This window comes from Osmerus mordax, chromosome 13 (assembly GCF_038355195.1).
Source record: "Osmerus mordax isolate fOsmMor3 chromosome 13, fOsmMor3.pri, whole genome shotgun sequence".
Lineage (NCBI taxonomy): Eukaryota > Metazoa > Chordata > Actinopteri > Osmeriformes > Osmeridae > Osmerus > Osmerus mordax.
In genome coordinates this window covers 3,557,020-3,571,002 of record NC_090062.1, presented here as the reverse complement: position 1 = coordinate 3,571,002, position 13,983 = coordinate 3,557,020, and the positions used below count along the sequence as shown (strand labels likewise).

The 13,983-nt window shown below is 44.6% G+C and overlaps 2 protein-coding genes across 4 annotated transcripts in view; both read right to left on the bottom strand.

The window, feature by feature from the left end:
- Positions 1–286: 286 nt before the first annotated feature.
- On the bottom strand, positions 287–4,674 carry sinhcafl (SIN3-HDAC complex associated factor, like). Its single transcript, XM_067248914.1, has 5 exons — positions 4,595–4,674; positions 3,228–3,383; positions 2,775–2,989; positions 2,469–2,619; positions 287–2,352 (listed from the first exon to the last, which is right to left on the bottom strand). Exons 2-5 carry the CDS (start codon positions 3,353–3,355, stop codon positions 2,169–2,171), a joined length of 678 nt encoding a protein of 225 aa, XP_067105015.1. The 5' UTR covers positions 3,356–3,383; positions 4,595–4,674; the 3' UTR covers positions 287–2,168.
- A 480-nt stretch (positions 4,675–5,154) lies between these two features.
- The window catches only part of dennd5a (DENN/MADD domain containing 5A), a 30,962-nt gene continuing 22,133 nt past the window's right edge, over positions 5,155–13,983 (bottom strand). For all 3 annotated transcript variants that reach the window (XM_067248742.1, XM_067248743.1, XM_067248744.1), the window contains 14 exons: positions 13,677–13,770; positions 12,497–12,628; positions 12,194–12,346; positions 12,003–12,090; positions 11,525–11,609; positions 10,093–10,221; positions 9,412–9,533; positions 8,798–8,943; positions 8,580–8,698; positions 8,190–8,371; positions 7,930–8,012; positions 7,646–7,769; positions 7,373–7,541; positions 5,155–6,812 (listed from right to left, as the gene is read on the bottom strand). In XM_067248742.1, the coding sequence (XP_067104843.1) occupies positions 6,629–6,812; positions 7,373–7,541; positions 7,646–7,769; positions 7,930–8,012; positions 8,190–8,371; positions 8,580–8,698; positions 8,798–8,943; positions 9,412–9,533; positions 10,093–10,221; positions 11,525–11,609; positions 12,003–12,090; positions 12,194–12,346; positions 12,497–12,628; positions 13,677–13,770 (1,810 nt within the window). In that variant the 3' untranslated portion in view covers positions 5,155–6,628. The remainder of the gene's footprint in view (positions 6,813–7,372; positions 7,542–7,645; positions 7,770–7,929; positions 8,013–8,189; positions 8,372–8,579; positions 8,699–8,797; positions 8,944–9,411; positions 9,534–10,092; positions 10,222–11,524; positions 11,610–12,002; positions 12,091–12,193; positions 12,347–12,496; positions 12,629–13,676; positions 13,771–13,983) is intronic.

Below are 13,983 nucleotides of genomic sequence, written 5' to 3'. Positions count from 1 at the left end.
GCCTACTAATCTGCCACTTTTACCGTTTATCAAATCAGAGGGTACCCTGTGAGTGTAATAGACTACTTTGAAAGGCAGCTCATCAAGTGGGATTTTATTTATCAGATGTGCATGCTTGTCCGTCACACAATGCCGAGCGAGAACTGAAACTTAAATATATTGGGCTTGTACCACTAACTTAGCAACTCACTCTTTGACGCGAGCATCCAGACTTTCTCAAAACCAGGGGCTCTTCCATAAGTGGCCTAGTTGATTTATGAATAAACTACGCGCACCATCTGGCGGTACAAATGTGGAAACACACAAGATATCCTTTATTAATTTATTGAGACTGTATACAAAACAACGTCATAGAAAATCAAACTGAAATTGAAGTGCACAACATGTAAATGACTTGACGGCCCTAAAGGTTAATTTAACAGCATGAGTTCTACAAACTGCGTTGAAATAAATAAATATAAATTACATGACAGATTGCAATTCATAATGAAAAAGGACAATTCTTATAAGGCACACCTGATATCCTACATGTACCTTGCACAAAATAATTGGCATTTCCATATGTACAAAAAAAGGTTTGATTTCCATCTTGATAAAGGGAAGCAGCATTTCTTTGACATTATTTGATAATATAATATTTTCAACAACCCTGTCACAAAGTAAATGCTCTGCAAACAACCAAAGTTTTACAGCATTGATAAAAAAATGGTCACCACAGTGATATTGTTTAGGTTTGGTCCAGATAATGCACAACAATGTAACATGTGTGACACTAATATTCATAAAAAGAAACCATACACTTTACAGCAAATTGATGTAATCGAGAATTATCTACAGGGCGTTTACTAATGCTAAATGCAAAAAGCTGAAAAGCCAATTTGGTTAAATCAGGACCTGACAAATAGGGCAGATGACAAAACAATGCCCCTAAGCGAGGCCGCTTCACACATTCAAAATGCCTGCATAGTCTCAGCATTGACTCATTTCTGACAACTAATATATAAAAAATCACTAATACATGTTGAATAACAGAATAGCAGAGGCAATGAAGCTGACAATAGATGAAAAACATTGTGTTAATATTGCTCTTGAATTCAACTTTCATTCAAATACCTAGACTAAATAACAAATACCTGCTGCCTTTGTTATCGAGATGGTTGGAAATAGCTGTCAACATTTCTGAATATGTACATGCAAGTAGTGGTTTAAAAAGGTTTGTTAATCTTGCAATTTAAATGTCCCGATTGGATAAACACTCATGTGTGTGTATATACAAAACCATTGTAAACATATTGCTATACAATGTGCATTTTCATTTCATGGAAGACTATACAAAACACAAAATAAATAGTTACTTGTTATTAGTCCAGTACAGAGATGAGTTCTGCATGCATGGTCCAACTCTATTGTGATTTCCTTGCATTAAAAGCTGGAAAGCATTAATCCAGAGTGTTTTCATTACAGTACGACTCAGTGCTTGCAAAACCATTCATGTGTGGAGACTGGAGAGTGAGACTATGCATGCACATATACACACTTAAAAGCCCAAGTAAAGGGCAATTGATCAGGTTAAATGCACTGGCAACCCTTATCACTCAGCCTGTAACACATTCAGATGTTACAAATATATTGTGTGCATCAGCAAAAAAGTACCACACAAACATTGCAGCAATCTGGTCACAATGCAATCAGGCTGGTTTTTAGAATTATAGCTGGTAGACTTGCATATCGGCACATGAACATTTACACAGACAGCTGTAACATAATAAAAAAAATATAAGTCTTGATATGCTAGCATAAGGAACTTAGTATATACAAATGCTGGTAAAGGTGACAAAATAAGTTTTAAACGTTGCAAATTCATAAGACCTGGATAATTTGCCTTTCAAGGCCAAATAGAATTCTGCTTTCTCATCCTATAAATAGTACACTAATGCCCATATAAAAACAATATTTTTTTTCTTTTTTTTTTTTTTCTTAAAAAAAGATAAGAAAATTAATCCTATACAAAATAAGAAAATACCCATATCAAAAAGGAAAAAAAGAAAATCCTTTAGCTGTCTAAATACACAGTGTGCTAATGAGGGAACGGGTTTGGGAGAGAAGTCTGCCACTGGAGACAAAACCAGGTGGGTGCCATTGACACCCCTAGGGGGCGCTAAAAACTATTACCAGGCCTCTTTCATCTCTTCTGGGAGCGGAGAAGGGAGGGTGCTGGGAAGATGGCTGTCGATTTGCGTGGGCACCAGAGTCTCCTGTTTCTTGGAGCTGCAGCAGGGCTTGAAGAGACGTGGGTCGATGATCACCTCGCCGAACCGGCCCTTGTAGACAATACCACAACACACCTTCTGTCTGCAAGGAACAACCACCAGAATTTCAGTCACATGCATACTAATCAGCTGTAGTTTGTTCAACATTTCCCTCCTTTCTCCCACATTACACAGTGCTGATGGGAACCTATGACATACCTTTTCCAGTAAGAGCGGTCCAGGAAGGAGAAGGCAGAGGGAGCAGAGCGTCTCTGTTTTGATTCAATGTCTGAGCAGTCATCAGACTGGTTACTGTAGCTCGGGGACTGGGATGGAGACAGGCTGGAGGTGGTGCTGTGAGCATCAGAGTCTAAACACAAGAATTTTATTGTTATGCTTCCAGAAGAATTCTGGAGTCAACATAAATGTAAACAATATCATCATGTGTAGCTAAGTGTAATTTAAGTGAGGATTTAATATTATTTTAGTTTAGATGGTTTTAAATAACATAATAAAATTACTCACTTTGACGCTTGAACTTGTGAAGCTTCTTCAGTTTGCTTTTTCTCTTCCCATCACTGTTCTTCATCTTCTTAGGTTTGGTCAGCTTGAAACCAGGCCCAGCCCTTGCATCCACAACATGGTTCCAGTTCTTTTTAGAACCATTTGGCAGTTTTTTCCATCTCTTCACCAGCAAGACACATGCATTGCAGATATCCCCCACACGGTCCTCTGACAACCTACATTAACAAGAGTTCATTAATCTATTATGACACCAAACAAATGTCACATGGCTCAACGTGCACATGTTCCGAATTCATGTTTAAGCCTTTTTCACTCCATTTTCACTGCACTGGAGGAAACAGGTGTAAGGCTACTGCTGAGAAACATCCCAACAAGATAAACATTCTGATGGACAGTACCAATTAGATTAGACATATTCGGCACACCAATGAAACCTCGACGCCAAAAACTCACCCAAAACATAGTCTGAAAGTTTCTTCATATCGACTGCTGTCTGTGAAACGAGAACTGGACGACTTGGTCTTGCAGATGCAACATCCATCATGACTGCGGTATATCTTCGACTTGTGGAAACCAAACATGTTTGCATGTAGTTATCAAGTGTTAAACCTGTAGAGAATGTGACGAGTAATGACAAAGATTAGAAATATTGTCGTTAATTACGCAGTACAGTGATACAATATACTTGCATTCTGCGTATCGAATGTTTTCGACGGGTGGAAAGGGGGCGGTCACCTCCTGCGCTCAAAACAATTCTACTAAACGGCAGTAACATTTGAATGCGAATACGAAAGTGAATGCAACGCATTCAAATACACATTTGTAATTACAATTGTCACCCGAGTAATTTAAAACATCTAAACAAAGTACTTATAATAGTAAACGTAATGTTGTGATTATAACCTGTTTTTTAGTTTCCTGGACCTGTGATACTAGACCGTCTACTGTAGTACCCTAGCCTACCCGAGAATGCACATTTTGAATGCAGCTCGCCGAATAGCGCGAAACATAACTGAAGCAGAAATAGCAAGGCTTCTTTTACACTTAAATAAAACAGCCAGCACCATTCACACCCAGGGTTTATTTAGCGGTTGCAGATCAACAGAACCCTATGTTTTCAAACTTAAGATAGCTAGCGTAGCGTCTCATCTGGCAACCCATGACGCCATCGTCAGAAGCTAGTACTAGCGGCAGCTCTATCGTGAACTTGGTCCGTTGATTACCAAGGATGATAAAACAACGCGTCGAGTTGCAATTAGTTTATCAAACCGATTGTAAAACTGTTAATACATTGCGTCGAGCATTTAGTTCAGGTTTAAATTGAAATGCTAGAATCGAAGTTGGGTTTCTTCTGACGCCAGTGCGGGAATCCGAAACAAAAAGCGGGGAAGTAGCTAGCGCAATCTGAAGTGAAGAAACAAAAAGCTACCGGGGCTACTCATAAAATGTAAGACATGAGTCATTTTCTACATTTGAATAATTGAAAGTGGCACAATAATTAAATTAAGAGGGGGAATATTTATAACAAGATACATTACTCCCCGCTTTTAAATTCAAACTTTCGCCCACTAAGAGCGCCAAATAGCAATATGCCTTTTTGTTGTTAGCTAGCTAGCATGAGTGCTAGCTACCACACCACGCCACGCTCCACACGTCCACGCTCTCCCATTGTTGAATGCATAGGACGTCTGACTTGAACACAGCAACATAGTGGGCCAGATCACATTTGAAATGAGACATGCTTAAATTACAACATCATAGACATTTTACTGTTGGAATTAACTACATGTAAAGCTGCAAGGAATTACAAAAGGACTTACCGAACAAAAACTTTGAATCTTCGCCGTATTCTTTTCACACACTGCGCATGCCTTACTACGACTGCATAGTGCATACAGCTGGGCTCATTAGCATAAAAAACATGGGAAGGAGACGTTTAATCGTAGAAACGCCATATAAGGAGTGTAGCCTTCTCGTTTGAACGAAGATTCAACCAATGGACGCTCTCTGTGCATGGTATTTAAGAATGCTGCATGCTGGGAGGTGTAGTGCAGACTGTGGCGCTTGACCATTGTACACACCTCATCTCATGACTCGACATCCCAGAAACCATTTAGTCAATGAGAATCAGAAAAAAAATGCTTTAAAATGGCGCGAATGAGTTTGTTTACATTTTGAACCAGCTGCTGTTACTACAGTGTTTCATCTGTATTAAATGTTGTTTGGGAACTTGTAAGAAATGATTAGTGGCTCATATTAGGTATTTATTTCAGTTTTGAGATGTAAGTCTTGGTTCTTCCTATCCGTTAGTAAGTTGTAACTCCAGAGAAAATAAATAGCACGAACTACAAAAGTAATACACAGATTACATTCATTTCTGTAATTTTATTCTTTAAATTTTTTTTACACTGTACACAGTTGCTCACTTAGTAAACACTACATTACATGGCTATGTCAATAAATGTACAATTACAGTATTGAAAAACAAAAATATATATCTCCCAAGATGCTCATGTGGGTCTTACATGAACTAGTACAACACAATCAATCCAGACATTGTTGGCACACAGGAAAGACATCTTTCACATCTAATGACACGCTGCACTGTTTGCATTGATCATATGCTGCACAGTAATTTATATGGAGAAGGTTGTATAATTCGAATCTAGTTTTCCAGGTTCTCCTTCTTTTGTGTGAAGTGGATTGATATTGCATAGCAGAAATACCAACAGGTCAGAGAGTTAGGGGGGTTTGCTTCTCTATATTGAATGTGGCTTCATTTAGCAGCCAAACGTACCGTGCTTTGGCCCCGCTGACCTCGGCTGCAATGATCAAAACATTCCCAGTCCACATTCTGTGTTGCCAAAGAATCTAATTCAATATATGTTCTAAGGTCTTTAAGGGGGGTGTCATAGTTTCAACTGCTGATGGACTGATGAAATGCAACCTACTGTACTGTAAAGTTAAGAGGTTAACCTGCCGGAAATACACAGCGCAGGACCAAGCTGTAGAAGAAGTGGGGAATGAGTTATTTGGAGTCGACAAAGTTCCACTAGTTTAGAGTTATTTACATCAAGGCTATGAGTCACTTTTCACCAAACAATGGCTAGGATAACTGCTTGAGAGTCACATGTGAAACAATAACAAAGGCCTTTTGCTCCTCAAATTGAAAACAATTGTGCATCACGAGCGTATCAGTTACATTGTCTTCTTGGGAGGACCACCCCAGGCCTTGTTAATCCAAAGAAAAGATTTGCATACTACTGTACTTCCCAAGGAATGACCTAACATCGAACACTGTTGTGTCGATGTAGGTGAATCAGTTGTTCACACAGCAGAACAAATCTCTCTTGTCATTATATATACTTATAAAGCATACTTCTACTCATTTGCTTCAAGCTCTGCATTATGACATTGGAATTATATTGACAACAGAGCAAGCAACTTGACAGACATATCAAAATAATACTGTTCTTCGTCGAAAATATATTAACAGTTTTTGTTCCTTGTTTTCCATTTTAAATATAGCCATTGTCTGCAGTTCACAATAACAATGAAAATATTTAGCTTTCAATATAACAGCTTAGCACAGGCGGGTTATTATCTTCAACAATGTGGAAATCATGGATCATAATAGAAAACATACTTTTAACATCTAACAGCAACATTGTTGAGGATAAAAAATAACACATTTTGAAAGGCTCATTGCACTTCATATATGATAAATGTAACAGTAGCTTTAATATAAGCCAGAAATCTCCTTTGTTCAAGTCTCTTTCCACATAAAAAAAAGGTTAAATAAACTCTTAGTGGTCCCCAACAGTGTCCTGGGTCAGGTCCAGATGGCAAGAGGCCTAGACACCAACGCCTTTGACAAGCGAAGCCTCCAAGGTGATGTTGAACTCCTGTAAAGTCTGCAGCACTCTGATCAGAGAATTCACCAATGAGTGGTCTTTAATCAGAGCAGTGTCCTCATACATCTGGGCTGTGATTGGACAGTCGGCGAGCAGAGCGATCCAGTGGTGCAGTAAATGGTCCCTAAGAAGAGCCAGAAAGATGCAGTTAATCACACGGACGAGGTGGGCCTTTCTGGGTGAGTCATGACTGTTGAAGAGAGGATTGGAAGGGCTCATGCTTTGTTGTGAGGATCTCTTGTGTTTACAGGGGCATGTCCTGTCTTGTCTGTTGCACTTCCTTTCATGATTTAACAGAGAGGGCATTTCATTGAAGTCACCTGCAGGTGTATTATCAGTATAAATCCTGCTCTTCCACAAAGGATATAGATAGAAAGCTGGAAACGCACCCACACACCCACAGTATGTGAGAGAATAACAGGAGGTGGAGGGAGGGGCAGTTATCAGGACAGGAAGGGATAACCCACTCGGTTTCCACTTTCATGAACGGAAGAAACATGAAGAAAAAGAAATAGCTAAAAGCAGATATCAGAGTATATTTCTGTTGAATTCGTTTTGGGTCTATCAACCTTTTTATATGAAGGTAACTCTTTCCTAGCTTGTGGATAGCATATATACCTATATGTCAGATATGAGCAAAGCACAACCATTGTTGATCCACCGGGACTGCAGAGCACAGCTCACCTGGCACCCAGGCAAACAAGCATCTGGAACTTTCCATCTTTGCCTATGTTTCTGGACGTACTGTTGATGGCACGCATAAAGCGACAGAAATGACGAACTCGGGTCTGCCAGTTCTCATCTGGAGTCACCTCCCGCTGCTCTGCACTCTCAAAGTACCCTTGGGATTTTTCTGTGAAAGAAGAAATCAATTACAGAAATATACAAATGAGTGCTTCGACCGGGAATGTTAGCATTTAGGATTCTGCATATATAAACATGTATCAGAGAGTCTACCTAAGAAGTCCCAAATGAAGACATTCTTGAAGAGGCGTGGTGACTTGAAGCCATGCTGAAACACCTGCTCCAAAGCCCAGACCAGGCCATATTCCCCACATAGCAGAAGAGTCAGACTTCCCCTCTGTACAGTGGGGAAACGTAGACACACATAAATAACACTGTATGAACATACGCCTTTGCAATGCAGGGCAAACCCACGTCTCACAGCTACGACGTGATGAATAATAGAACCAGAAGCTGGAGTCTGTCTAGTCTGGCCAATTCTACTGGGTCTGTCTCACCTCCTTCTCTGGCTTGTGGAAGTGCTTCACAATCCCATTGATGGCCTCGCCTACCCCCTCCTGTATTTGACCTGTGTTCAACTCTGGATGGCAAAGAAAGAGACAGACAACATCAGTCACAAGTCGTTCTAGAACATTCTAAATCTATCCAGAACTTTTTTTTTCTCTTCTTCTAAATGTGCTGCCATATTCGGGCTGAACAATGTTAGACAGACTACATCCCTTCTGATGTTGTGCAGTGTATAAGTTGGGTCACTCACTTGGTTTGCTGTTTGGTGAGATGGTGACAAACCTCCTCATCATGCCGGGGGACTGCTGCATGGGGGGGGTGCGACACATGCGCTCGTCGTTCTCCGTGCTGGGGGTGATCAGCTCTCCCACTAGGATCCTCTCCAAACTGCCATCGTCCACCCCCTTACCCAGCCACCGGCCACAGGGGAATCTACCCAAACAAGCATGCACGCACGCACACACACACACACACACACGTACCATACACAAACACACACACCATAGCCACACGCATACACACAAACAAAGTTATCCATCGCTACAATCTCAATCATCTCACAGTAGCTATTTTATCCAGGTGCCTGTTTAATGTATTAATCCACGCCGGTTCTGCAGTGGCTACCAGATGTAGCACTTACTTGTAAGCATGGCCAGTGATCTCATTTCGGACCATGACACACTCTACCAGCCACTTGGCGTACAGCCCTGAGTTATCATGGCCCATCTGAACTGTAGTCAGTTTGCCCAGATTCTGGCACTGTGGGAGGGAGAGGAAACCATGTCCAGTCAGTGGGAGAATTAGGTACCAATATTGCAAAGGTACCCCGCATGTTCTCAAACAGGTGAGAGGACTCACCTCAAAGGTGATCTCCAGTGTGTTCTTGGGGACCTGGAGCACCCCAGTTTCAGCCAGCTCCCCCGACACACACACCCAGGGGTTAGCTGTGAACATGGACCCCCCTAGCTTCTTGCTGGGGATCACCAGCACATGATAGGGAATCACTGTAGGAAAGACATTCTCAAGTCACTTCCAGTTGACTCTAAAGCTACAGGCTGGGCCTGACAGTAAGATATGAAAGTTAGTAATAGTTAAATAGTTAAATAAGTAATAAGCAGCCTGTATTCTGCAAAAGAAATGTGGTTTGGAGAGAGTTTGAACAGTTGACGGTTACATAACACGAAGCGGTCCTACGTTAAGACATGGCTTAACCCTCGTGCTGCCTTCGGGTCACATGACCCAAAGGTTCATAACGAACCATCGTTGTGTTTACCCAATTTTACCCAATACAAAAACAAATAAAAATAATTTTCTTTTAACCATTCCAATGTGGGGGGTCTGAGACAGCCCGACAGTTAAAAGAAAATGCTTCACTTTGTTTTTGTATGAGGTAAATTTGTCGCAATACGACGGTGGGTCACAATGACTGATGGGTCAGAATGACCCGAAGATAACATTAAGACATGGCTCACTGATGGTGGTGAAGACATTGGTGAAGCAGAAGTAGTCCACGGCATTGAAGGACAGGAGGTGGTAGAGGAACTGCTCTTTCTCGTCATCGCAGCGCAGAAAAGCATAACGCTTGTAGAGTTTCCTGCAAAGAAAACAATTGGAATAAACAAAACAAACAAATGATCCCATTAATGACTTCCTGTCAAACATTTCATTCGCAAGCATATGTGTCAGTGCAGGCAGAAAAAACTGCTGATGAATGTGTGGTATTGTTAGTAAACAGAAGCAGAATAGAGATGGAGAGGTCATCACAGAAATGATGAACACCCTCAGCATGACCCAGTTTCCCAAGCGAACCTCATGAATAATGAAGACATCTGTAAATGTTTCATTGTGAATTGTACCGGGAGGTTTTGATATTTCAAAAGGAACTCATATATTATTCACGCTAAGTTCTCAGACGAGCTTAATTGAATCCATGATATGTAACAATCCAGGGAAACATTTTCTCAGCTTTGAATGGAGTTTAATGTCTCATCTTTGGATGGAGTCTAATGGCTTAGCTATGAATGCAACCTTCCATTGGAAATATGTTGAGAAAGAGGCTGTTTGCCAACAGAAACGTCAAGACAGTGGATGCTAACAGCAGCAGCGTTTGTGTCGAGTGTACGTTGCTTTGGTTGTTCCCAGGTTGCGCTCACTTGGTCAGCTCGTGGTCGGACAGCAGCTGCTTGAGGTGCCTGGAGAGCAGCTTCTTCTCCATGGAGAGGCGCACCCACGCCCTGGCCTTGCCCACATCCGTCTTGATCTCCCCGATGTTCTGGATGTGCCTGCACAGGTGACAGCAAAACCACCGTCAGACGACAGGAGCTCAGCACGCAGGCAGCTCAACCTGGATTCCAGAGCAGGATGGAGGACTGGGGGAGGGGTGAGGGGAGGAGGGGTGAGGGGAGGAGGGGTGAGGGGAGCCCTACCCTACCCAGACTCCCTGGTGTCTGGGCCAGTCTCCTGTCATAGCTCGCGGCCATGGTCGTGCCTCCCGTACCCAGACGCACTCCCTTCCACTCCACCTCTGCCAGGGGGCACTCGCTAAGTGCTCCCCAATCCGTCTCCCCCATCCCCCCTCACAGCCCCCTCCCCTCACTCACGCACATTAACCCACTTTCCCTCCACACATTCTCCCCGTGGCAACAGTGTAAAATATCAACACAGGAAACGGCAGATGGGTCATGTATGTGACTGTCTACTCTACAAGCTGCAGTTAACACACCTATGCGATCGGCAGGCTGGCATTCTATAGCCTAGCATTATATAACATGGAAATGAAACCAATGTATATCAATCCAGACCGTTATGCAGTCTCTCAGTAATGTTCATTTCGTGGCAGCGACGTCTCTGCTCCGACAGCGTGTCAGTGTTATTGTGCAGGAAAAAGGAGCCTTGTGTTGCTGTGCGTGGAGCGAGACGTGTGCGTGTGGAGCGAGACGTGTGCGTGTGGAGCGAGACGTGTGCGTGTGGAGCGAGACGTGTGCGTGAGCAGACATTCCAGTCCAGGGTACTCTGCCTCCTCGTGATCCCCCTCCTCCCCCTCCCCTCCCTGCCCCCCGGGGGGCCAGACGGCGGGGGGGAGGGGAGGGGGGGGGAGGGTCTGGTAATCAGGCTGGAAGTAACGTGCCGTCGCTCAGCTCCACACCCCGTCTCGCTCACAGCGCTCCGGGAACGACCTTTCAAACCGCCCCGCACCATTGGCTGTTGGAGGTGCAGCACACAGACATGACAGAGCTGTCTGCTCTGTGCACACGCAAGCAAGAGCACAGACTCAGACAAACACGCTGAAGTCTGTGTTTAGCCTTAAAGTCAATAGGATTATGAGTGTGAATGTATGCACAGTTACTACTTATAATGACAAAATCCACTCAGTGGTCAAGTTTCTGTCCTTATAGATTTCCCCCTCAAACATATTGATAAAACGATAACTGTTTGGCAATTTTCCAGCACTCCACCACAAGATGTCAGTAAAACCATGCCAGCGACTTCTCGAAATCCATCATCGCCCCCCAAACTGCTTTAGTGAGGCTCTTTATAATCATCCGCTGTCACTGGCTTGGTGAGGTGAGGAGCGGGGAGCCTCACCTCATATCCTGGATCAGGGAGACCTTGAGGGGCGGCATGGCCGAGCCAGCGTCCGATTTACGTCTCTCTGTGTTGTGGATGAGACCTGTGGAGAGAGCAGGGTCCAACTTGACTGATCCTTGTGGGGGAAGCTGCACTGTGACAGTAGCATAGGCAGCTACCGACAACTAAATAGATCAAATATGAAGAGATTTACATTTACATTTAGCTTATCCAGAGCGACATACAGTAAGTAAAGGGACATTCTCCCTGAGGCAAGTAGGGTGAAGTGCCTTGCCCAAGGACACAACGTCATTTTGCACGGCCGGGAATCGAACCGGCGACATTCTGATTAATAGCTCGATTCCTTAACTGCTCAGCCATTTGACCCCCACTGACATGGGGCAAGAGGAGGGAGAGCGAGGGGTCTAGTCATACGTGTGGGACATTCAGGTGCTTCTGTTCTCAAGTGTGAGGATGGACGGAGGTGCGGGCTCACCGGGGGGACCCAGACACCCAGGTGTGACTTCCTTCTTCTCCTTGCTCTCCTGGTAGTGGAGCAGGTGGGACCACAGGGCTGATTTACCCTGAGAGAACAGACAAACAGGTATGGATGTGCGTGTTTGGATTGGGACGCGTGAGTGTGTGCGCGCGTGTGTGTTTGGTGTGTGTGTGTGTGTGCGTACCGACCTGTTTGACCTGCAGCCCGTGGCTCCAGATCCTCTCCAGCAGGTCACAGAGGCTGGCGATGAGGGTGTTTTCCTCCACACCTGTGATGCTCACCTCGCCGTGGCCCAGCTCCACCGCCTCCCGGCCCATCTTCTCCACCAGCATACGCTTGGTCTGCACACACACACACACACACACACACACACACACACACACACAGGTTCAGATATTGGGCTCTACGTGGACTATATACATCTTCTGTAGCCTTAAATTCCTCGTCCACCACGCCATTCCGTCTGAGGCGGGCTGCTCCGTCTACAGTACCTTGTTCCTGCACTCCTTCAGCAGGCCTTCCACAAACTTCCAGTTGGTCTGGGCGATGACTGAGGGGGAGAGGTTGGACAGCTTGGGCTGCCTGATGGTGGTGCCCAGGTTCCTGGCCTCCTGGATGTACTTCTGGAAGCACACAGGGCAGAGAGGGTCAGGGGAGATGGACAGCTACGGAAAGGGGAGAGGACACACCTTCACGGGGGAGGGAGGCCGTCGGCCTGGCTCAGTAGTCATCACACACACACACACAGGAAGATGGCAGTGGGACACCAACCATCCTAAGCTTTCAGACTAAAGTGGCTGTCTAGTGGGTAGCTGATACAATCTAAGGGGAGGAGAGGGGATGGGTGTTGGTTGTGTCATTCAGACCTATCTGTTTGGCACTCACTGTTAAATAGCCAGGCCGTACACTAGAGGATAATGGAGGTCATCATTGGGAAGATGACTCGCTCTGATACTGAATATGTACAGTGCTTTTCTCTGTGCTTTAAAATCCTCCATGGGTCCAAGCATTGCTTTCCTTCACATATTCAGACCAACCCTGATTAGTAAACCTCAACATGAAAAGTTATCCTAACCATCTACAAATAGGTGAGGAAAAGGGTTGGGGGGGGGGGACGGGGGGGGACGGGGCGGCGGTGACGACCACATGGGGGGAGGGCCATGTGGGCGTGGTGTGAGGCTCAGGCCACATGGCCCACAACCGACACATACCACATCGACAGTGACGGACTTTAGACAGGGCTTGAAGGACTGGGACAGCCAGTAGTAGTCTAGAAACAGCAGGAGCTGGAGGCACTCCACATGCTGGGAGCGTGTGTGGGAGGAGAGAGAGAGAGCGACAGAACGAGTGTGAGAAACAGACCGACTGTGCATGGGAGAGATAGGGATGTGACAGGCAGCAGAGGGGCGAGAGAGAGAGAGAGAGAGAGAGAGAGAGAGAGAGAGAGAGAGAGAGAGAGAGAGAGAGAGAGAGAGAGAACAAAGGCAGAACCCACTCAAGAAAGCCACAAAACGTCCACTTAAAAGAGCAAAGAACACAAGTGAATCATAGAAGTGACAACCAAACCTAACAACACAAAACAGCAGGCAGTGAGATGCGTGTGAGGCCGGCCTAACCCCAGTGCTGGCCTGTCCCAGCAGCGGGGGGCGCAGTGTGCTCATGACCTCTCACCTCTCGCTGGTCGTTGTCCAGGTACAGGTGTTCAGCGTGCTGCTTCTGTCTGTCCTTCCTCCTCCACTGAGCCGGGGCGCTCCGCTTAGCCCACCTGCAACACAACACCATGTTTGGTTCATTTCAGACGAGGTTCAAAGCTCCTCACATAGGAACAGATTTGTCTAGTGTGGGTTAACCGAATGCACAAGTCAGTGTCAATAAAAACGTGTCAATAAAAAAGTGATAGTGGCAGTCACAATGCTAGCTCAAGGTTTTACACATTATTTTGTCCTCTCATCGCTACTCCTACAGGACAGGAGAGCAA